The 25,781-nt window shown below is 37.8% G+C and overlaps 1 protein-coding gene and 1 long non-coding RNA gene across 5 annotated transcripts in view; one reads left to right on the top strand and one right to left on the bottom strand.

The window, feature by feature from the left end:
* The window catches only part of LOC129146860 (uncharacterized), a 48,361-nt gene extending 33,858 nt beyond the window's left edge, over positions 1-14,503 (top strand). Inside the window, exons 3-4 of the long non-coding RNA XR_008554160.1 lie at positions 13,935-14,054; positions 14,155-14,503. This is a non-coding gene — a long non-coding RNA (uncharacterized LOC129146860). The remainder of the gene's footprint in view (positions 1-13,934; positions 14,055-14,154) is intronic.
* PCCA (propionyl-CoA carboxylase subunit alpha) overlaps positions 1-25,781 on the bottom strand; it is a 299,717-nt gene that overhangs the window by 84,722 nt on the left and 189,214 nt on the right. For all 4 annotated transcript variants that reach the window (XM_037528749.2, XM_054701346.1, XM_054701347.1 and 1 more), the window contains one exon: positions 15,916-16,018. In XM_037528749.2, the coding sequence (XP_037384646.1) occupies positions 15,916-16,018 (103 nt within the window). The remainder of the gene's footprint in view (positions 1-15,915; positions 16,019-25,781) is intronic.

Consider the following 25,781-nt stretch of genomic DNA (forward strand, 5'->3'; position numbering starts at 1 on the left):
TGCTCCAAGACTATTCAGAAATACACCCCACCCCGTATTGTTTCACCCATAAGATCAATGAATACTTTTCCCTGTGTAAGTTTAGCCCAGAGTGCTGTCGTATACATCAAGCTATTGGCAACAAACTCATCAAAACATTAATTTACTATTCAGTGATAATGCCTGTCTTCTTTTTAAGTCACACATATATGTTGGTGTCTTTGAGCCCCAAGGGGACTGGCAGGTGGAACTGGGTGGTGGGACAGAGCTGTAAAAGGTTACCTGAAAAGCAATCCGTATCACATACATACACAGCAATTCTGCTTTCTGTAATTTCTATTCATTGAAGGATGAGGTCAGAATGAAGTGTTCCCTTAGTCTGGGTCACAAAAGTAATTCAAGATGCATATAAAAATGCTTATTACCATTCAAGTTCTCTAAACCCATTCAACCATTCAGTCCTTTGCTTTCTGGTAAGACTGCCAACAACTATGCCAATTAGTGTCAATTGCGATGTTAGATTTTGTAACATCTGCACCTGCCAGCCAGTTTAGCCTGCAGGAGCAGAAAGAAGGCACTGGTGGTTACAAGTTCCAGTAAAGCTAAACCCTAACCACTTTTGCATTACCATTCAGGAGTCTACAGGTTCACCTATCAGCTTTCCTCTAATAATATATTTGCAAATTAGTTTCTACAGAGGATTTCTTCTTTTATGTGTGTGTGTGGGAGCAGATTTACCTATTATGTTGTAATCTATAACACAGCAATTTTTTTTAAACCCAAAGTTTTATAACCATGGAAAATCTAACCTATAAGAAATGTGGGAAATTATATAGTTTCTTCAAACTTTCACAAGTGCTAAATTGATGTTTCATTTAAACATGTGATTTTTTAAAAATCACCATTCATATTCTGAATGAAATGTTTCTCATTTTATATCTAGATTTTGATGAAAAGGTCTTAGAATTTTCAAGTCAAAACTTAAAGTACTTATAAAAGAACAAATTGTGTTTAACATGGAAGACACATTTGGAATTGATATTACGTATCTTCATATTCAAGTGTATATTGCATCTTAAATTTTAAATAATTGTTGATAATCTGAAAGCATGCAATACTTTTGAACTATTCAAAATACAAAATACAAGTGTTAATTTATCCTCTGATCAAAATGCTTCACTTTAGCTTATTATAATTAATAGCAACATAGTAATTTTTTTTTAATTCACAATTGAAGCAAATTGCATTTCACTGATAAAAGCTTCTGGAAGTGATACAGTGGTTAAAGACAAAGTACATTACTAAAGAGAAATAAAAATTGCATGTCAATATCTAAAAGTATGGGAGATGTATATAATGTAGCAATTCTATCTAGTGTCATTATTTAAATTGCTACTTTTCTTCAACAATCTATTCTCCAGCTCTAGCAAGTAGAATAAATGGTAATTTTACCTGCCAAATTTGGCACAAAAAAGGACAAGCAACTTCATTAACAGAACAATGCTTTCAATATGATTTTTTCCCTTTTTCCACCCAGTGCCAAATAGTAGAACAATTCAAATCAAGAAATCTAAGCCAAATTACCTCCTCTTGTTGAAGTTTTACATGCTTGAATAAGCAAATGATATATACAGGATGCTGGCAAGGAGAGCCTCCTCTTCAGTTAGTGTATTTCTTGCATTGCAGCTTAGTTCCAAGTTGGTAAGCTGTTCTCGGTGAAAAAAGGAAGACCTCCCCACCGAGGTAAAGTTCACAAAGGGTACTGGGTTAGGTAGGCTTAGAACTCAAGACCCAGTGGAATGCATTACACCTAGAAGACTTGACTAACGTTATTTTTTTTGTTAAAGCACCCACCCATGCTCCTAGCAGTGCAGATGACCCAGAACATCTTTCTTCATATTTTTGATAAATTACACTAATGGAGAAAAACACTCGCTCCCAGCCATCTAGCCAGTCGCCACTGGCTCTCAGACTTCTTGGTGTTTTCAGTCAGTAGCAATAAACAAAATCATAAAAAATCCTACTAAACCTTGTTTCAAATCTGATCATAAAAACAATAAGCAATAAACTTCAATTAGGCATGCTGAAGCTATATGATTAAAGACACACTGAAATCAGTTCTCAAGTAAGCATCACTAGATTTTTAAAAGCTAAGCATAAAAACTTTCCGTCCAATTGGGTGAATCTGGCACCCATGTCTACAGTTATTCACAACAGAGGGTTTACATGTTTAATCTCCAGCTGCTTCCCTTAATCTTGTTCCACATGATAACCAGACATGGCCCATCTAACCAGAGTCAGCAGTTTTAACAAAAAGCCCAAGTAACAAAATGGCGCAGCCGCCGTGTAAGCCATCACCAGGCCAGAATGACAGAACGGCAACCGGCAAACACATTCGCACTGAGTTGTACCCAAAACCTTTTCCACTGAATTTTCAAGTTTCAGACTGGATCTACTTTTTTTGGAAAATTAAACATCAAGTTAGAAAGAAATGCAGTTTATTTTATAATTTCTCCTTTATAAATAAAATACTCTAAAAAAAAAAAAAAAAAAAAAAACAGACACCCCTGGAACGGCAATGCCCAGATTATGAACACCCATTGGTGTCTTTGCAGTGTTTTTGCCACTTGTCCAGAGAAATGGGATTTTATGGGATTTGCAGTCCTAGTGCCTTGGATCCCTTTGGCCTGGGGTGGGGGTGCAGTCCATAAAAACCTGAATTTGTGGACATCCTCTCCCCCCAACACTTTGATTTTTACAAAAACCCTGGGGTGTATTATCCCTATTTTATACATGAGGGAAATGAATGCTCAGTAGACAGAAGTAACCTCTGTCCCACCGGCAGCTGATTCGGGACTGGCATGTAAGGCCAAGCCCATCTGGCTCAGGGCCGGTGTGTTTCTGGCTCTCCAATATTTACATAAAATACAATTTAATGCACGGGCTCAGAGACTTTAAGAGACCTTTCCAAGGTTACATAAACTGGGAAGTTACTGTTAAGAAGGGTTACCAGTCTTAAAAATCTTACTGTTTTAAATACAATGCTACATTATTGCTCCCCACCCAACTCCCTTACCTAGCCCCAAACTAAATCTTGTTAGTCATTGCAGACAGTTAATTTTCACAAACTGAAGATAATGGAGGAAGAATGATTATCTATGTCCCTATCTCCAATGTGATTGATGTTTTCTTTTTTAGAACACAACCCAGTTTGCAGAAAAGAGTGTGATAACTGTGTTACTTATTAACGTCAAATGCTAGAAATTGGGTTGCCTAACAAGTCTTGCAAATCGATATAAAAGACAATTCATAAGCGTTCTCTCCTTTGTAGTTGAGATTTTATTTTTCTAAGAATTTTTGAGCATTTGCAAGAAATGAAAGTGCTATAAAACCGCATAAGACCATACAAAAGGTAGAATCATAAAAAGAGCCCCTTTAAAGAAGTCTCATCTATAATTTTTCAAATTACTACATTTACATAAATGTAATAAAGTATTTCTGCACTATCCTTCCATAATTCTCCCAACACCAGAATGCTCACAATATGTTCACAAGACACAGAACACAAGATCAAACACTGGGATGGATAACCCACAATATGTTGGCTTTTCAATGAAATCCTTTTCTGACTTACTGTGAGCATGACTCAAAATATTTTTCTAAAACTATTTTTAAGCTTTTGTCCATCTTTTTTCATATCTTCAATGGTGGTAGATCTCTGACCTCTCAGTCTCAGAAATTGGCACAGTTATATAGACATGGGTCTGGTGAATGTGATGGAAAGATCCATTATGGCTAAGAAACAAGGCAGAAATATAAGCCTGAGATTGAGCAGATTCTTGGATGGAATAATGAAACAAGACACCGAAAGAATTTGTGGGATACATTCATTATTATGTATTTTTCAGTGTGATCTGTGGCTGTGGACGATTTTAAGCTTGAATAGTCTAAATTAACTTTGTCTTTCCAGCAAAAGGAAAGAATCACAAGATTAGAAAAGTATCTCTTGGGATTTTTTTAATACAAATCAGGATGTTAGAGCAGGAGAAACGTTTAGAAATGCACACCTGTGCCCATGAATGAACTGCCCCCAACCCCCTGAAGCATTTCATCCTAAAGACAATAAATGGCCAGGATTCTGGGAGAGATCATAACCCCCCGGAATGTGATTAGAATTGTGGGCACAGAAGATAAAAGCTGCCTTGATGATGAGCATGCCAGACACACTGACGGAGAAGAGAAGAAAGAGCATCCCTCGCAGGGTAAATTCAAGGAGCTGTTCTAAGGAAATGAGAAAGTTTAGTGAAAACTTTCTAAAATTGGTATAGGACACATTTATAAAAATGTATCATTTGACTGTGGAGGAAATCTTTTCACCCTTTCCGCGCAGTTACTGAAAGCACACCACCACCCACGCCCAGCGGCCAGGGTAAGCAACACAAACACCATCCGAGAGATGGCAGCTCTGGTGAAAGAATTCACTGTTTTTGCAGTGAAGGTTATCAGCTTCTGAAACACACCACCGCCCCCGTAACATTCAGTGACTGGTTCTTCACCTTCCACTGGGGCGAGAGAAGGATTCCACGAGTTTGTGCCCTATTTTTTACTTCATGCCTCTTGTCAACAAAAGATGTGACTACAGCTGCACGCGTGACCCAGCAGCGCGCGCCCACGATCTCTGACTTGCTCCAACAACCAGCCGGGCACAAAGGGAGCCTCCTGAAGGAAGCTATGTTTTCTTAATAATAACAGTTGTATAAACATCAGGTCTTCTCAGTTAAAGGGAAACCAACATCAAAAAGCAGTAAAACATAGAACCCTAAACTCCACTTTCTTTGAAGAAACCCGTTTGAAGCGAGGTGTTTCTAGTTATGGGTGAATGAAATGAGAATTGAGCTGCGACCACGGACATCCAAGGCCTATGAAAGACTAATTAAATCCATCTGAGAAGCTGCATCTGAAACTGCCTCACACATTTCAAAGGCAGGCCTTCTGCAAGACATCAAAACCTTCCTCACCAGTGACGCACACTAAGGCTCCCCAACAATGTTATTTTTATGGACTACAAAGCTTCTGGGAGAGTAACGTGAAGAGTCCACACTATTTTGTTACTGCACAAATGCAGAGCTAATATTTATCACTATCAGAAATTTCTTTCCAGCCTCCAACTCTAATTTTATGGATCTTCTACAAGACCTCAAAAAAAACCAAACCAAACCAAACCAAACACCCCACTGAAGAAATACATCAATGTTTAAAGTGTTTTCTATACTTGCTGGGTGGAAGCGGTTAAAAAATTAATAAAAGAATCAGTCATAGTGACAGTTAGCTTTTTTTAATAGATAAAATCAGGGTTTTGAGGTTCAGGTAAGATGCTTGAGAGGTTAATAAAAGTTAGCAGGAGAACAGAAATTAAAAAAACTTGGTTTGACAAATAGTCCACTGAACAGCCATCATTAAGGCTACGAAATGGCAGAAATTGTTCTTTTCGTGATTTGGAAAATCCTCCCAACAGAACATAGCAGTCTGAGTGTCCACCCTTTTCCCCAAGCCCTAAACTTTCTAGAACAGGAGTGGTGTGTACACACAATCACACTGAGCAGTTACATGCTCTCTTACACAACACTACAAGATATGACAGCAGGTGACAAGCTCCCTAAATAGGGGAAATTCAATACATCAACATTTCCTTCAGTATATTATTACGGTAGAACTAACTATGCACACAGTTGCTAGACTGAGCGTTTCTTCCCATTGTGGAGAGCTTGATCAAAAGAGAAGGGCCATCAGGAGACCAGGGCTTCTGGCTTCACTCTTTTCGTCCCTGAGCAGCCTCGGGTAAGCCACCCAAGGCTCCAGGCATAACGCTAAGGAGTTGGCCTAAGAGATCAAAGTCCCAACTTCTAAAATTCTGTGATATGAAATTATGAAAACACAGCATGGATTCTGTGTGGAATCCAACTTACAATCATTCAAATAATAGAAACACACTGACTCCCTAACATCCTGCTACTTTCTTGAACCCAAGAATATTCTGGGTGTACCATGACAGCTTAGCACATGAACTCCAACTCAAACAGTTCAGCAGAAATTTCAGAGGAATAATATAACACACGGTTACGTTATTCTCAGACAAAAACTATCTTAAAAGGGTTTTCTGCTCACCCTAAAGTCTTCCACACCCACCATGTGCGGAACAGAGCTCCCCACGTGTGCCCCACAGTGCCTGTCTCTCCCTGGCACCACTCGTCCCACTTGAGACAGCCTTTGTCCTTGCCACGATGACAGATGAACAATTCTACGAGGAGTCAGACACCGTCTCTCCCGATTACTATGGGCTCTCCTGGACCTATGTCACAGCAGGTCCTCAATAAACAGCTCTTACCCTCCTGACACCTGAAATGCCAGAATGACTAGCAAAGACACTTTAACTGTTTGCTTCACTACTCACTTTATCTCTAAGTAAGTTTGAGAGGCCAATAATACCAGCCCCAAATGAAGAAAATAACTTTGAACACATTTGGGGGAAGAAATTTTACCAGTGCCCATAATAGGTTACTAGCCAACTACCGATATTTTCTAAGGGCCTACAAAACTGAACTTGGGGCCTCCCTGGTGGCGCAGCGGGTTGAGCGCAGCGCTGTGAAGCTGTCCGCAGCCTCTGCAGCAGCTCGGGTTCAATTCCTGGCCAGCCAGGGAGATTCCCACATGGCGCAGCAGACCTCCCCCGCCTCGCCTGCTGCTCCCCTCAGCAGTGTTTTCAGTCTGTCTGCCTGTTCTGCTCCCCACTCTGTCTCCAGTAAACTTCTCGCCCTCTCACGCCTCTAGCCTGTACCCCAGCTATTTTTTATAAATAAATAAATCTTTTTTTTAAAAAAAAAAACTGAACTTGAACTCAACTTGAATATCTGGCATCAATATTCAAAGTTTTAGTCTAAATAAAATTCTTCAGAAAGTGGCTCAAAGGTGGGGAAAATACTAAAAGAAAAAATCACTAGTAGATTTAATCATAGTATTTGCCAACTCTCATATGGTAAACTCCAAGACTATTTATATTTAGTGCTTTTTATTTCCAAAGTAAGTGGATTTTGTAACATTTTTTTCTTCATTTAGTCGCATAACAAGTTACTTGACTCCTGAGCACCACATGACTGAGGCTGTCAAGAGGGTACAGGTGCAACTGTGCACCCAAATAGATAAGCAATTTTCTAGATTACATGGGCAGGAACCTCACCTTTTTATGAAAATTGAGTCCTGTGGTTCCAAAGTGCAGTACATACCCACAGAATAAGGTCACATTTAAAAAGTCAACACATCAAGCTGCGCGAGGCTACTCTTCAGACTTGATTTTCCTTGGAGCGCCTTTATCCCGCCCCCTCCCATTAAGCCTCAAGCTGATTTGGATGAGTTCACTCTGAAAGGATATTCTTTGGTTTGAGGTAAGATAGTCATGACGGAAAGCAAGTTAATTTTGGAACTTCTTCCTTAAACCAAGAAGAATAATTTCACTCCACCAGTGAGAGGGGAGGGCCAGCGAGCTTACTGTGAATTCTGGGACCTTGAGCAAAACTCTTTATTGCATTTCCCAAAGCTTTATTTTGTATTTTTTTTAATTGAAGATTCAATTGTAATGTTATATATGAGCAAATCTTTTGGTGTTCTTACTGCATTTTGCCAGTAGCAAAACATACACCTCTCTAATCTATATAGGAATTAATCTGGGTAGTTTATACACCTACACAGGAAAAAGGAGAAGCTGCAAGAAGCTAAATCCTCTCTGACTCAGTTTCCCTACTCTCACTCATATCACAGTCCTTTGCTTTATCCTATCTAATCAACCACTGAACATAGCCTACTGAACAATCTCCAGCAACTTCCTCCAAGTTCAGATTGCTGACTGAAGGAGTTTCAGTAACTGCACTTTGTATACTTATATGTATGTATAATACCAGAGTTCTCTATGCAATGACCTGCTAACTACTTCCTTGGGTGGTTTCCGCACTGCAGGAGTTTCCCAGCAGGTAAATTTAAATGACATTACTTCAATATTCCTACATCTTCTAGTAACTTCTACTACAGTTTTGAAAACTTTTTTTTATTTGAATGACCCAAATTCAAAAGTACTGAATAGACATGTAGTATAAGCCATGTGTCCATCTCACTTCTGTCATGAGGTCAGCCATCCAGCCTCCCCTTTGGAAGGTTCCTTCCAAAGACATTCTATTCACATAACAAGCATATATAAACTCTTTTTTATGCAAATGAAAGCACACTGGGGCCTCCCCGGTGTCGCAGCGGGTTGAGCGCAGCGCTGTGAAGCTGTGCACAGCCTCTGCAACACAGGTTCAATTCCTGGCTGGCCAGGGAGAAACCCGCATGGCAAAGCAGAGCTCTCCTGTGGTGCCCACTGCTCCCCTCAGCGGTGCTTTCGGTCCATCTGCCTGTTCTGCTCCCCACTCTGTCTCTGGGGAATCCTCTTACCCTCCCACACCTCTGGCCTGTACCCCAGCTATTGTATAAATAAAAAATAAATCTTAAAAAAAAAACGCTACTTTTGTCACTTAGTAACTCAACACATAAATAATACTCAAGATAGTTTTACTGGCTATATAGTGGTTCAATGTTATGGATGTGCTCTATTTAATTATCCATTTTGATGGGCATTTTAGTGGTTTCCATTCTTCTGTTACAAACAGTACTGCTACAAACATTCTTGTACATCTCCTACCTGTGAACACATCCTATAATATAAACTGCTCTTCATGGAGGCTGGTTCAGTTTATACTCCTACAAAAAATGTATTAGGACCTATTTTTCTACAACCTTATAAAATTAGGGAATTATCAGTGTCCTTTGTCAAAATATAGGCAGAAAGTAGTGTCTCATTATAATTTTAACTTGCACATCTTTGCTTAACACTTTCTTGTATGTGCAGGAGTCATTTGTACTTTCTTTGCTGTAAGCTATTTTGAACACTTTTCATCTGGTGGTGGTTAGTCTTTTTCATATTGCTTTGTAAGAACTCTTCATATATTAAGGACATTTCACTATGCCACTAAAACAAGCTACAAATTTTCTTTCTGCTTGGTTGGCTTCAATTAGGGTAGTTTTACATTTTTCCTCAGAACAAATGAACAGTTTTGAGCATGACCTTGTTGTTTTGCTAGTAATTTTTTCTGCAATGGAAAAAAAAAATTATTAAGAAAGCAAATAATTTTGCCAAAGTGAAAGACTTTCATGCTTGTACAATATTAGCTATTAAAATCTATTAAAATCCTTTAGCAGGATATGTTTTCCCCAATTAGGGTACTGCTTTTTGTTGCTTTGCTCCATATATATTTAAAACTAGAAAAAAAGTTTAAGTGAAAAAACAGCCCAGAAAGAGAAATAGGTTACATAATCATAATATAGAATTGCTGTTAAGAGAAAAATAAATGAAAAAAAAGTCTTCAATTTAATATTACAGAACTTTAAAAACTGACCTCAATTTCATATCATTTATTACGTACTATAAGTTGATTTTCCAAATAGGATTATATTTCGTTATGATAAGCCCCAGAGAGTGCCATGGTATTCATTTTACAATGCTGCTATAAAATGCCTTTTTCTATCTGCCTACTGTGCACTTAGGCATAGATACTTTTTAAATAAAAAACCCACAGTAGGTATAGACATAATAGCTAACTGACACTGTTGCTCCTATCTTTTTCATATTCAAGAGTAAGAGTCTATTTTAAAAATTAACCATAAAGGCAAAAGCAAGCACAGATAAAATAATGCTCTTCTAGGAAAAGCATTTGAAATTATTTCTTTAGAACAACCATATTGCTTGCCATGTCCCTGTAAAAGTTCCAACAGCGAAATGATTCAGCATTACTTTCTAGGAATGGAATAAAAGGAACAGAGATTATGATGTAAAATGCAGGTATACGCTCACATTCAGGACACACTTAAGATTCTTTACCTTTATATTTGAAAATACTTTTGGGCAAGATTTCTTCTTGAGAGATGCTAATTTCAATTCATCCTTAAATCTTTACCAAAATGCTACATAAAAATACTCAAACAGCTCTACTTAAAATCACATTTTCAAAGTGCTCTTTAAATATCAAAACAAATTCTGGTGGGATATTTTCTAAGTCAAGTAATCTAGAACAAAATAGACAGTGGTAGAACAAATGGGGAAGGGCTGGGTATATCAGAGAAGGAAAACCTCAAACAATGCATATGTAATTATTTCTTATTATGCATCCATATGTAATTATTATTTTTTATTCTTATGTTCATCACTATATTCTTTCTCTGAGAAGAAAAACATAGGGTGGTAATTTCAATGATATGACTACTACAAAACATTTCCCTCCCTCCACCACAGGCATTTAGAGATGAGACAATTTACATCAAGGAAAACGAACATTATTAAGAAAACAAAATTGAAAGCACAAGCTCTTTTAGATGCAAAATCTTACCTAGCTCAAACCTTTTATTACTCTCAAAACTTACTGCTTGCTTAGATAAAACTGTAAAATCACTGCTAAAAATCAATATTCTGAATTTCAACACCTATTTGAAAAATAATTACTATCTGTAAGAGCTGATAAGATGTGAGCAATGTTTTCTAAGGCCCAGTCTTAACCCAGTAACTCTAATAGTCTATTTTGTAAAACTCTGTCAGTTGTGTACATGAAGTTGTGTCCATGTTAATGATTTGCTAAAGTTCCTGTGGTGCCTTCCATGTTTAAGTGGCAAGACTTTTTCTTTCCAGCCTATGAAAAAGAAAATCCTCTTATGTGACAAGACTATTCTAGTTAGAAATAAAGAGTATTACTCCTTATATTAATAACAATTTATCCAAGCTCCAGCAGAGCTCGTTGTCCTTGACAGTGTAACTGCTTTGAAGTTAGCTACAAGGAGGTTCACAGACGTTGGATTCATACTGACCTGGGTTAATCTTAGGTTCTATACCCACAAGCTGTGTGGCTTTGGCTGTGTTGCTCAGTTTCTCTGAACCTCAGTTTCCAAACTCATCTATAAATTGCAGTGAGTAACATCTACTTTCAGCTTACTATTACCTCATTTAAAACGTTTGTGAAATGCTCACCACAGTAGCTGGTAGAAGCCACATAATCAATAAAAATACATCAAAATCAACAGTTATTTCATGACAATACTTTTGAGGAGGTTCAAATATGTATCAAAAATAAGAATGCAACTAGAACAAGTCAGGGAAAACCATCACTCTTTTATGGAAAACAAATAATAAAATTAAGAAAGCATTCACTCCCCAATATGATACTGAAGTTCTTTACCTACAGAAGTCCCTGATTTTCTAGCAGACTTTGCTCTCTCATCCTCCCACACCTCAGTGCTTCCCCCCTCACCTATTTATACTATGGTTTTGAGGCCAAGTCCCAGGTTCTATATAAATCGTGTCCTGAGTCATAATGCATTAGTCATCTCTCCCAAGTGGAAATTCATCTTTTCTAGATCTTTCTTTTCCCCCAGGTAGTTGAGTGCTTTCTTCTCATGAATCTGAGTGACCGAAAGCACCTCTATTGGAGCATTTGTTGTACTTTCTCATATTTTCTGAATTTTCAATAGTTTTAACTATTGTTCAATTATATTTTCAGCAATTAAGATTTTTTAAAATGTACAACCAATTAATTTAAATCTTTCCAGGAATAAAATAGGGTATAAATGAATAAATAATTCAAAATGAAATAGCTGATGACTAATTTTTAAGTAATTGGTCTTTTATAATTGATGTTTCAGGATACCAGAGGCTTTTGTTAGTTACATTTAAGTATTTTCCTGTTTCTCACTTCTTATGTATATTCTGGAGTTGCATCTTCATTCCAGTTGCTTTAGCAGCCACTTGAAAGTTTCATTATTTCCAAGTTTGCTTTTCTTCTTTTATCCTAAGTAGAAATGGTTTTATGTAGACATCTCCGAAGCAAATTTTTCCCCAGAACACAGTATTATGATATTAACAATTTTTATTGCCTCCTTGGGATAGATTTCTAGAAGTACAATCAGTGGACCAAGGTCTTTGATGAATGTTATCAAATTAGTTTGCTAGAAAGTTTAAATGAACATATGTTTCTATTTCATTCCTCTTTGAGTTGTTGACATCTAGCCCAGAAACTATTATTTTGAAAAGTTACTAGTCTAAATATTGTTCGAAAGATAAGATATAACCACCACAATAACAAGGATATAAGGAAATCTAAAAGTAACCATTTGAATGTTCACAATTAAGTACTCATAACAGAACTGAGTCGAAAGTCTGAAAAGACAGATGTCTTCAGGAAGTGTCAGACCTTTTCCAAAGTGGCTGCATCATTTTGCATTCTCACCAACAATGGCAGAGGCTTCCAATTTCTCTGCATCTCTGACATTTACTGTCCTCTGGCTTTATGAGCGTCACCAGAGTGGGTGTGAGGTGCAACCTGACTATGGCTTTGAGCTGCATTTCCCCAGATGACTGATGACAATGACGCTGAGCCATGTGAGGTTGCACGTGGTTAATTGCAACTGTATGGAATCCTTTGAGATAACTCTTCACAGCCTCTACCAATTTTTATATTGAATTGTCTTTTTAAAATTAAGTTGTAGGGGTTTGTTTTAAATACATGTGCTTACCGGATATAAGATTTGTAAATATTTTATTCACTTTTTGTGGTTTGTCCAATTTTTTTTTTAGTATCCTATAAAGCAAAGTTTTCATGTTTGATGAAGACCAATTTAATTTTTTCTTTTGTTGTGTATGCTTTTGGTGTGATATCTAAGAAACCATCTGTAAAAGGAACCCCTATGTTTTCTTCTATGAGTTTTACTGATTTATCCTTTACATGTAAGTTTTTGATCCATTTTGAGTTAATTTTTGTATATTAACTCAATTTGAGGTAGGGGTCCAACTTCATTTTTTTACATGTTGCTACCTCATTGTTTCAGCACCATTTGTGGAAAAGAGTATTCTTTCCCCCCATTTAATTACCTTGGCATATTTGTCAAAAAACATTTCACCATACATTTAAGGGTTTATTTCTGGATTTTCAGTTCTATGCTATTGATCTATGTTTATTGTCATGCCCGTGCCATACCACCTTGATTACAAGACAGATCTGTAGTAAGTTTTGAAAGTGGGAAGTGTGAGTTCTCTTATTTTGTCCATTTTTTAAAGATTATTATTCTGAGTCCTGTATATTTCCATTTACATTTCATCAGCTTGTCAATTTTTGACAAAAATACAGCTTGAATTTGATAGGAATTGCTTTAAATCTATAGAGCAACTTGGCAAATAATGCTATCTTAACAACACTAAGCCTTTCAATTCAGGAATATGAATTGCTTTCTATTTATTTGGACTTTCTTTAATTGCTCTTTCAATTGTTTGCAGTTTTTATAATATGACGCACTTTTCATAATAAAGTGTATTTTGCACCACTTTTTAAGAAATTACTCCCAAATATTTTATACATGTGATACTCTGTTAGTGGAACCATTTTCATAGCATAAAAAGGTGCACTAGCCCTGGAAAACAATTTGGTGGTTCCTCAAAAATTTAAAAGTAGAAATACCTGATGATCCAGCAATTCCACTCCTGGATAGTTAGGCACTTGAGAAATTAGAACCCTAGTGCTGTGTTTTCCTTATTTGATCTTACAATCTTGTAATTTAAATTTTAATTAATTGAAAGAACACTGAAAACACAGGTTATCAGCACATTACTGTAGATTAGGTAGACAGGACTCTGCCTGCGCTATCTCTGGGGTCATTAACCTAGAATGTCATCTCTGGGCTATTTTTTTTTTTTTAAATGGTAATGGGTGTTTCAGAAAACCAAGTTAACAGTCACAGCTCTCACTCCAGTGGCGCTGAATGCCAGGGTACTGCATGCCCACATTCTTCACACCAGTGAGCCTTTACACCCCCACACTTGTCTCCCTTCTTAGTGCTGAGGTCCAGTGAAGGCAACTCAGTGCCTGTGTGCTCAGCAAAGCAGAATATCCGACCAACCAGACTTGCTTCTCATTAGCTTTGATGCCCCCGATTGCAGCTAAACTAAGTCCAGGGTAAGTGAATTTTGATACCATCTATCAAGGGAGAAATTTTCAAGGGAAATATTTAATGCATTAACTTTGATGTGTATGTTGTTTTGTTTTTTTTTTAAAGCACTATTTTCCTGATGAACTACAAACTGAAATAAGAAGTAAAATCTACAGGAAAAATTCAAAAGTCACCACTTGCGCTGTCAGGCTAGTGGTCTCCAGTTTTCCAACATGGAATCTGAAACATGCACAATAGGAAGGGAACGGGACAGTCTTATCAGGAGCAGCACCTCTGAAAAAAACTGTGCAGGGAATATCAGGTTAACGGTAAAATTTCAGTGGTGTCTCAGTACAGAGATGAAAATTATGCTTTTGTAATTTTAATCTTCCCCAGGAAAATGATATGCTATAATATGAATAGTCTTCATTATTCAATATATAGAATGTGCTACTCAACCTGATGTGGCTGAGTGTCCCTTTACAAAGCTATATTTTTAATGATCGCATAGAAAGGAGGGAAATGAAGAATCACATTAAGTTCAGCATATTATCATAAGACGTAAGAATTGTGTAAGTCCATTCATTTCCATGCAAAGGGAGTTGTGTGAAGCACCTTTTGGTGATGAAGGCTAGCAAGCTTGGCACAGGATGAACCACTAAATTTAAAGACAACCGAGAAGACTGTCCTTAGTCCCTGAATTAATCTCATTTCCTTGTAACTCTACCACATGAAACCATCAGCTCCTCCAGTGTAGTGGCCATGCACGTAACTAGCACAGAATAGGCATAGAATAAGCAATTGTGAATAAAGGAAATCTCATTAGTTCTTGACTTGTGATATTTTCTAACTGGTAACAAGAAACTCCCATGTACCTCAAGCCTCACCAGTTCTTTTTTTTTTTTAAGATTTATTTATTTATACAAGAACCGGGGTACAGGCCAGATGCACGGGAGGGTGAGAGGAGTCACCACAGACAGGCAGACTGATGAAATAGACTGCTGAGGGGAGCAGTGGGCGAGACAGGAGAGGTCTGCCACACCATGTGGGATTCTCGCCAGCTGACCGGGATCGAAGCAGCGCTGCAGAGGCTGCAGACAGCTTCACAGTGTGGCGCTCAACCACCTGCGCCACCAGGGAGGCCCATCACCAGTTCTTATTACAGTAAAATTAAGTTATTTTCATTTTCATGTCCTACTTAAAACACTTGACAAAAAGTCACACTTTTTCAAAACAAAATGACATTCCAATGCAACCGGATCATGAGAAATGCAGATGAATATCCTAGTCCTCATACTAACTCAGTAGCAGTTTCTCAGGTTCACACCAAGAGTAGAGGACACAGTGACGAGCAGCTCTTCGGGGTATCTTGCTGGGGAACTCAAATAGCAGAATTGAGACACATCACTCATCTCACAACAGAAACAGGAATCTTAATGCAGCATTGTTCAGCAGTTCTCTCATGGACAACCCCCCAAAGGGGTTCAGCTCTTCAAAACAAAAGGGATGTCACCAAGATATTGTTTTTTGCCTTGAGACTCACTCATGATATGAAATCAAAATGTTAATGAGGAGCCAGCTGACTGGTTTTAACAGAATAGACACCTACCACAACAAAGGCAAAAGCATGACTTCTCAATAACAAAAGAGAAATACATCAGGTATCAGGAAGTGTGTTTAGAATGTCGCTAAGTCTTCGAGAGGATTTCCTACTGAAGACCAGAGAGCAGGACTTTCCATTTGCATCTAATTTCCTATAGGAGGTGAAACGAGTATGCAGCTATGTTCCAGATTCAAAAGATGAGAGTCACTGAAAAGGTTAAAAACCATTTCAAATACTCATAGATAATTTCAACATTACCACAAAAATAAAGCAAGCTAACTCACGGAGAAGGTTGACCCGCTGTTTGATGCTATGACAGTGTGGACTTCATCGTGCAGTTGTATGGAGAGCTCCCAGCTAGCCACTTGTGGTTTTACAATAGGCACTCTGAAGTAGAAAAAAAGGAAAAAGTTAATAATTTTGCATTATTCTCTCAGCAAACTGATTTTCCTTTGACATTAATTGTGCAGGGTAAAACTGCCAAAGTCTGTATTTCAGAACATTTTATTTGAAAAGATTCTATCCTTGGGAAAAAAAGGCTTTTAGATTTGAATTAGAGAGGGGGAAAAAGCCAAGGCCCAACGCAGACACAAGACAAGCGCAGTCTTCCTGAGGGGGCTGTGGTACCACCATCTTCTCAAAGCACCTTCACCTAGTCTATGAGGTTGAGTTGTTTAACTCTGAGAGCTCTTCAGACATTAACCTTCCTTAAGCAATATCAATTCCTTTTTAATATTTTCTTTTCCTAAATCACAATGCTAGTCTTCTTTTTCTAGATCTATTAACGATTTGGTATGCGGAAAACTGTATATAAGTATACAATATGGTGAGTTTGGACATATTTATTCTTTCCTATTACCATCACCATAATCAAGGTAATAAACATGTCCCTCAGCTCCCAAAGTTTCCTTTTATTCTTTTGTTTTGGTTGTTCCTTTATTTTTGTAAGAGCACACCATCAGTGATGCCAGCTTTAGCATTCAGGCCTTTTCTCGTGTATGATCAATGTTTCATGGGCCAGAAAAGTCAAGTAAAGCAGCCAGAGCCAAACAGAGTTCAGCTGGTGGCCTCAATTCTGCAGTGTCATTTCTAGGGTAGGTTTCAGTTTGGTTTCGTCTTTCTTTGTTTTGTTTCTTTATATTCTACATGAGTGAAATCATTCAGTATTTGTCTTTCTCCGTCTTATTTCACTTAGCATAATCCCCTCAAAGTCCATCCATATTTTCGCAAATGGCAAGGGGTCACTTTTCTTCCTTTTATAGCTGAGTAGTATTCCACTCTGTATATACTACCATATCTTCTTAATCCCCTCCTCTGTCCAACACTTAGGTTGTCTTCATATCTTGGCTACTGTAAATAGGGCTATTATGAACAGATTTTTGCATTTTTCGGGCAGATACAAAGGAATGGAATTGCTGCATCACATGTTAGATCTATTTTCAATATCGGAGAAGCCTCCATACTGTTTTCCCTAAGAGCTGGACTAGTCTACATTCTCACCAACAGCATATGAGGGTTCCTTTTTCTCCATATTCTCAATACTTGGTTTTTAGATATTTTGATATGGTCATTCTCATCAATGTGAGGTAGGTGATAGCTCATTGCAGTTTTGATTTGTATTTCCCTGATGACAAGTGTGGATGGACATTTTCTCATGTACCTGTTGACCAGCTGTTTAACTCTTCTGCTTAATTTCTTGATTGGCTTATTTGTTTTCTTGTTAAGCTATATGAGTTCTTTGTAAATCTTAGGTATTTGCCTTTTGTTGTATGCATGATGTGCAAATATTTTCTCCCACATGGAAGGGTGACTTTTCATATAATGGTAGTTTCTCTTGCTGTGCAAGCCATATTCTCATCGGAGGTAGCCATGTTTATTTTTGCATTTGTTTCCCTTGCCATTGTAGTTGAATTTCTCAGGCCTGCTGCAGAAAAGCAGTTTCGGTGGGTTTTTTTTTTTTTTTTTTAATCAGAATTGATCTTGCTACTTAGGGTCTTCTGTGGTTCCATATGTACCTCAGTAATGTTTGTTCTATTTCTTTGAAGAATTCCATGGAAACTTCAACAGAGATTGCATTGTATCGCTTTAGGTAAGATGGCCATTTTAATAATGTTAATTCATGAGCAAGGTCTATCTTTCCATTTCTTTGTGTCTTCTTCTATTTCTCTTAAAAATGTCTTTCATTTTTGTTGCACAGACCTTTCACCTCCTTACGAACCTAACTTTTATATAAACTGGTTATTCAAAAAACTGGGAGACATGCTTTCCGTCCATCTTCAGTTTGGTTCCAGACCACTTTATTGCAGTGTGGTTCCAGTTCCATGGCAATAAAGTGATCTGGAACCAAACTCACAATATTGAGGCACGCCTGTAATTCATTCTGATCTTAAGCAAACTAAGTCTCAGTTTCTCATGTGCAAAATAAATAATTCATCAGGAACTAAATTAAACAATGCAAGTTAAACATCCCCATCTATTGTTATGACCATACCCGACTCTAGGCCGACACTCTTGTTTTCCTCCATAACTGAAATTCCTCTAAGGAACCTGGATTCTTTCTCCTCTTGCTTCTTTCTTTCTCCTCTTGCTTCTCCCCTTACTTCCTCTTGCTTCTCAAACCAACACTTTTTTTTTCAAAAAGGATATTATCTCTCTCATATACTACTAATGATAGTACAAACTGTCACTTAACCTATGCTTAACACTGTTCACAATTAGTTGCCCAATGGAAGTAACTCTTTGGAGTCAACGAGAGACCCTCTAGTCCTGCATAGTCTCTGCTTCTGGAAGAATTGGGGCGCTGTTGTTCCTAACACACTGTTCAAATCCAGAGTGAGTTTTGCCACAGGAACTCATCTTACAGATAGTGGTGAGAGGTAGCCACCATCCTACAGAACCTAACTGTTAATTTCCCAGTGTTTCATTCTGGGTCACATCTGTTTCGTGTATGTTACAACCTGCCCCAGGAGACACCTTGTGGCCACAGTTAAACTGCTGAGGCTTCATCTTAGCCCATTCTCTCCACCCACCCCCCACTCCCACCCCCATCTGTACCAGGGAGGCACCTGATCCTTCTGAACCCGTCTCCACATCTGTAAAATGTGGATGGGAACAGAGCTGGGGAAGCAATGGGAAAACTATTGCTTCCTTGGTATACACAACCCCCAAGAGGCTCTTTTCCAACTGCTTCTTTTAAGGTTACATGTTAAGCATATATAGGAAAGAAGCCCCGAGGAGAAAGCAAAATCCGGGAGATACCAAGAAAAGATGGTCAAACTGTTTAGGATTCCACTCCTCTGCAGATAAAATCTGCCAGGATTACTGCCAACGTTTCATGGTTTGAAAGTTGTCTTATTTTTAAGTAAAATGGATGGGGTTGGGCAAACATGCTTACCATAACCATAAATAAACCCTGAAGTAGAAACAAACCAAAATAAATTATAAAGATAATGCACAGCAAACTGACCTAATAGATGCCCTGTTCCTGCAAATCACTGGATCTACATTAATAATTACTCTGAAATCTTGGCATCAATTCCACAAACACAAACATGTTCATAATGGTGACAATTATCTAAAGTTATATTTTAAGGTGAAGAAAAAGATCACATTTATGCATTAAAATTCACATCTCTAAGAAGATTTTTATCTGCAACTCTAAAGAGAAAGGGGGAAAGTCTCGGCGCTTCACTCAACAGAACAATCACACGGCACAGAAAACAGCTTTCTTTTACTTAAGTCCACGTCTAGTGAAAGAGGCTACTGTTGGATGAAAAATTTCATCTATGCAGCTTATTAGCTACCTGCAAAGCTGCCATCAATTAAGCCACTACTTCAAAAACAAATAAACCCACCAAAACTCAACGAAAAGGAATTCACATAAACAGCTACTCACAAAGCAAATCAAATAATGGCCCTTTCCCTGGCCTGTCCACTTTGATTATCATCAGCCAACCAGAATGACTGTGCTCAAGAAAACAAAATTTTTCTCTAACTTATGGGAAAAAAATGTCAGTTGATTGTCACAAGTGTTATTACTACATCTTATCTTGTTGGGATATTTTACTCAAAAACGGTGCAAGTAATATTAACTCAAAATAACTGCTATTTCATGTCATTTTTTTTAAAGTGGATTTTATCTAACCAAAAACTAACAGCATCTCCAGTTATCAAGGATGATAAGCATCTCAAGCCATAGATATTATCAGACACTTAGAAAAGCTGGTTTTCCATTGTGCCCTTATCTACTTGAGAGTGAGATGTGGAGTTAAAACAATGTTAGTGGTCAAAGAATCATTAAGCAATCCTTCATCATAACTTGCACAGTGGGTGGTCTGTAAAATGATCAAGAATAATATGCCGCGTTCCACAGCCACGGAGGTCAGCTCCTGCATACAAATCTTCGCAGGAAGAAAAAGGCCTTCAGAAAAGTGGGCCATTTATCTGAACCAAGTTCAGAGGATTTCCAGCCCGGTGAAAAGATATGTTATGCAAGCACATAGACGTATTCAGTGGGGGGAGACAGGACCAGCTACATGGAGACTACAAAGGAGGCCTCCCACGGCTCATGAATAAGTCGAGGAAATGATCAGAAAAAAAAAAAAAAGAGCGATGTTTAGACAGATGGTCCACTTAAAATGCCTGAGACAGGGCATAAGCAATTTTAATGAAACTTTAGCTCTAGCATATGAATTGTTTCTTATTTCCTCCAGGAAAAAAAAAAAAATCTAAGGCATACAGAAATTCAGCAATTTGCTGAAAAAACCCACGTTTTGCAAGTTGGGATGGAGGAAGAGTTACTCATACAAGTTTTATTGGTGCAATAAATTCATAGGGAATTCCTCACAGAGCCATCAGCTATCTAAATGAATATAAAAGGTATGGAATGAACAGATTAAAGGAATTTTAAACAGAAGTCTACTGCCAAACCAAACAAAAATCTAAGCCTTATTATGTGAGAACTTACAACACTCCAACATTAAAGTTCATCGCTGCTGACGAAAGATAAAAGCAGTATTTTCAGAGAAGCTTTCAATGTTAGAAAGTGTCAGAGTAGAGGAACAGAATTGTGCTGATAAGCAATTTTAAATGTGTGCATTCAAATACATGAGACCATGCAGGAGAAAGCTTAATCACAAAACAGAGCCAGAAATAACTAGGAAATACCCTCCCTCCCTACAGTTTGGCATCTTCAGTACTGTAAATATTTACACAAATGACACCTGGATCAAGAAATGAATGGCACTTATATTCTTATATATTTTACTATTATGCAAATCCCATTTCCTTTTCACATCTATAAGGTTCTCCATGTAAATTTTGGGCATAACACTTCAGGGCAGCTGTGGGACTTTCACAATCAATAACATGAATAAACACATTGATCATTCAAGTTGATTAAAAGTGATAAAAGGTATAAAATGCTTACACTAGTTTTAGCACACAAGTGCTAAGTTATCATCAAGTCACCCTAATTTGGTGCAATAATATCTGGTTTTCTCTGTTATTTTAATTATTAATATGCAACTTTCATACAACGAAATTCAAAAATCAAAGTTGTCACAACTGATGAGCTAATGTTGATTCATCATCATTAATTAACGATCATAGTCCACATTAGAGTTGATTCCTTATGTTTGAACAAATGTACAATATGTTTCCAAAATTAAAATATCATAATCATTTCACTGTGCTCCACCCATTTATTTTTCCCTTCTGTCCCTCCAAATCCCTAGCAAACACAGGTGTTCATTTTCTATATAGTTTTCTAGAAGGTCATATAGGTAGAAGCATGCAGAATGTAGCCTTTACAGACTGTCTTCTTTCACATAGCATTAAACATCCTGCTACGCCTTTTACTGCCGAATAATACTCCATTGTCTGGATGCACCAGAGTTTACTTATCCATTTGCTCACTGAAAGACATCTTGGTTACTTCTAGGTTTTGGCAATTGTGAGTAAAGCTACACCAGGTGCAGGTTTTAGTGTGGACATGAGTCTTCAACTCATTTGGGTCAATACCAAGGAGCACAACTATAGGATCATATGATAAGAGGGTGTTTAGTTTTGTAAGAAAATGACAAACTGGGCCTCCCCTGGTGGCGCAGTGGTTGAGCACTGGGCTGTGAGGCTGCCCGCAACCTCTGCAGCGCCGGTTTGTTCTGCAGCCGCCAGCGAGGGTCCCACAAAAAAAAAAAAAAAAGGAAAAAAAAAAGAAAATGACAAACTGCCTTCCAAAGTGGCTGCACCAGAGTCACTTCCATTTGTGATGGCTGAGAGTCCCCCCCACCCCACCCCCAGCACTTCTATGCTAAGTGTTCTCATTTCCTGTTAAGTTTTTTGAATACACCAAGGTCCGGAATATACACCCATTGCTTTCTTTTAGCAGTTTTACATGTAGACCCATTTCTCTCATTTTCTCCTATAGTGAGAGAGAGGGGTGGAGGTTCCTTTAATTTTTCCAAGGAAATTTGGAGACCAAGTTCTACAACTGTTTACTGATAAGCCAATATTAACTATTTTAGGTCCCTTTGCATTTCCATAAAAATTCTAAAACCTGGCACCTCCCTGGTGGCACAAGGGGTTAAGACACAACCTATGAAGCTGGTCACGGCCACTGCAGCATGAGTTCGATCCCCGGCCAGGGAACTACCACATGGCAAAGCAGACCTCTCCTGACTCGCCCGCTGTTTCTCTCAGCAGTCTATTTCAATCTTCCTATTCTGTTTCCTACTCTGTCTCTATGAATCCTCTCACCCCCCCCCCACAACTCTGGCCTGTACCCCAATTCTTGTATATATAAAAATCTTTTTTTTTTTTAATAGAGGCATGTTTTATTTATTTATTTGTTTGTTTGTTTGTTTATACAAGCACTGGGAGTCAGAAGCGCGGGAGGGTGAGAGAATTCACCAGAGCCAGAGCGCGGAGCAGAGCAGGCAGAAGGACCGAAGTACACTGCTGAGGGGAGCAGCGGGCGGCAGGAGAGGTCTGCGCGCCATGTGGGACCCTCCTCTGGTGGCCGGGGAGCAGCAGGGATCGAACCGGCGCCGCAGAGGCCACGGGCAGCTTCGCAACCCAGCGCTTAACCGCTGCACCACCGGGGAAGCCCTATAAATAAATCTTAAAACAAAAATTCCAAAACCTATGCGTCAATGATTCGTTTACTTGTATTACTTGCTGAATAATATTCCACTCTATCAACACACATCTTGCTTAACATATTCATTCATCATTTGATGGACATCTGGGCTGTTTCCACTGTTTGATTATGAAAATGCTGCTTTGAATAATTCTTTACACCTCTGTGTATGCTTCATATGGTTTCATTTCCCTTGTTTATATACCTAGGAGGAGAATCGCTGGGTCACATGTTAACATCAAACATTTTGAGAAATTGCCAAATTATTTCCAGGTTAGTACTATTTTACCTCAACAATTTGTTATTGTCTATTTGATTACAGTCACCCTACCGGGTGTAAAGTGGTATCTGATTGTGGTTTCATTTGCATTTCCCTAATGACTAATGATGCCAAGCATCTTTTCATGGGCTTGTTGGTCATTTGCATATTTCTTGTTTGGAGAATTTTCAATCATGTCCTTGGCCCTTTTTAAAACTGGGTTATCTGTCTTTTTATACTGAGTTAAAAGATTTCTTTACATATTCTAGGCAAAAGTCTCTTATCTACTATGATCTGCAAATATTTTCTCCAACTCTGTAGTCTGTCTTTTCACTTTTTTGATGTCCTTTAAGGCATAAGTTTTTAATTTTGATCAAGTTCAATTTATAGTTTTTGTTCTGTTTGTGCTTTTGGCATCATACATAAAAATTCATTGCCTCACCAAAAGCAACAAAGACATATACTTCGACAAGTCGAAAACAAAGGACTCCTTTTGTGTAGGGTATAAGGAGGGGGCAACTTTACTCTTTTGCATGATAGATCCACTTGCCCCAGTGGCACCTACTTAAAAGATTATGCTTTACTTATTGAACTGTCTTTATACATTTGTTGAAATCAACTGAATCAACCATTGACTGAAACTCTCAAATCTATTCCATTAAGCAATCTGTCTATTCGACAGTAGCACCACACCATCTTGATAACTGTAGTTTTGTAGTAAATTTTGAAATCAGAGCATACAAAAGCCCTTAGTTATGTTCTCTTACAAGACTGCACTTCTGAGAAATTTTATGATGACTGATTCACTCTCGCTACTTGAGATAGTCACATCTTCTATTTCCTCTGGAGTCACTTGTGGGGAGCCTGCATCTTTCTAGGAATTTTTCTATCTTATCTGAGCTGCCTAATTTGTTGGCATCAATTATGTACATGATTCCCTTATCATCCTTTTCATTTCTGTCAGGTCACGATGTATTCCCCTCTCGCATTCATTTAGCAACCTGAATCTTACCTCTTTTCACCTGGCAGGCCACATCAAAGTTTGTGTTTTTTGCCTATCATTCCAAGGAACAGATTCTGTTTTTGTAGATTTCCTCCATTGTTTTTCTATGCTCTGTTTCATTTCTTCCCAGTCTAATTTCTTGAAATTCCTTCCCTCTGCTTGCTTTGGGTTTATCTTGCTTTGTGTTCTATTTTTTTGGAAAGCAGAAGATGAAGTAATTGAGAACTTTCTTCTTTTTTAAGGTGTTTTCATAGCTCTAAACTATTTCAATGTATCCTATAAGGTCTTAGCAGTTTTTCCTTTGTCTCAAAATATTTTCTCATTTCTCGTGATTTCTCCTTTAACCCATTGGTTATCTAGTAATGGGTGGTTTCATTTCCAAATGCTCAAGAATTCCCCAAATTTTCTCTGCTATTGACTTCTAATTTCATTCAATTGTTATTTGAAAGTAAACACTGCATGATTTCAATCCTAGAAAATGTATTGAGATTGATTTCATGGTCAAATATAATATGGTAGATATGATCTGTCCTGGAAAGTGTTATGGGAGCACTGAAGAAGCAGCAGATAGCCATACAGATGGGATGCCAAAAATTCAGATTACTGGTCTCTATATTTCTTTTCTGACACATTTCTATATATTTCTTAGATTACAAAAAATTTCACTGAAACTATTATTTGGGATTAAAAATGAAAAGATAGCGCTTCCCTGATGGCGCAAGGGGTTAAGCACCACACTGTGAAGCTGCCTGCAGCCTCTGCAGCATGAGTTCGATCCCTGGCCAGGGAGGTGACCCACATGGCGCAGCAGACCTCTCCTGTCTCGCCCGCTACTTTCCTCAGCAGTGTACTTGAAACAGGGTGGTCCCAGGAAAGGGGAGGTTCCCTGGGTTTGGGCTACCCCTCTCCCTGTCCTATAACATACTTAGTGTACTTCAGTCAATCTGCCTGTTCTGATCCCCACTCTGTCTTGTGGTGAATCCTCTCACCCCCCCACCCCCGCATCTCTGGCCTATACCCCAGCTCTTGTGTGCATAAATAAATAAATCTTTTTAAAAAATTAAAAAGGTAGCTCTATAAAGAGAATTCAAGTTTATCCAAAAATTGAAGATATGGGCAGATGCACTTTTATCTTCACTATTCTAATACTATTTAATTTTTTATTCTAAGGAAAACTGTTGAGCAGATGTTAATGAACACAAGGCCTAAACTGATTTCCTAGACTTTTAATCTCATTCTGATGTATTTTTTTCATCCATCATCAAATACATATCATTATGCTCTCTCTATATATCTATATATTTATATATATACATGCATATTTATACATATATGTGTATACATACACATACATACGGGGGAGGAGGGAAGTGTTGTACTCAAAAATCAAATAACATCTTCAAAAAATAGTTTTTGACCTGTTCAAATTCCATTACTCTTTGAAATTTTTACTATGTCACTGACAAAACATCTCTAAACAACCTTTAAAACCTTTTCTGGGAATAAGGCTAAACATATATATACAAAATACTCCTTTACTGCCTACACAAAATTGTCTTATACAGATCAGCTAATGTGGATTTTTAATAATAATCCTTGTAGTTTGTAAATGAATCATTTGACTTTTTTTTATGAATGTAGTGATAGTGTTGGTTTAGTTTCAATTCAAAGTTCAGGGATTTCATTATCCTATAAAACATATCCAGAGTTCAAAGTATTTAAGGGGGGGGAGGGTTAAACAAAATGCAAA

The sequence above is a fragment of the Talpa occidentalis genome, unplaced genomic scaffold (assembly GCF_014898055.3).
Source record: "Talpa occidentalis isolate TD23 unplaced genomic scaffold, MPIMG_talOcc4v2.1 talOcc4.5, whole genome shotgun sequence".
Lineage (NCBI taxonomy): Eukaryota > Metazoa > Chordata > Mammalia > Eulipotyphla > Talpidae > Talpa > Talpa occidentalis.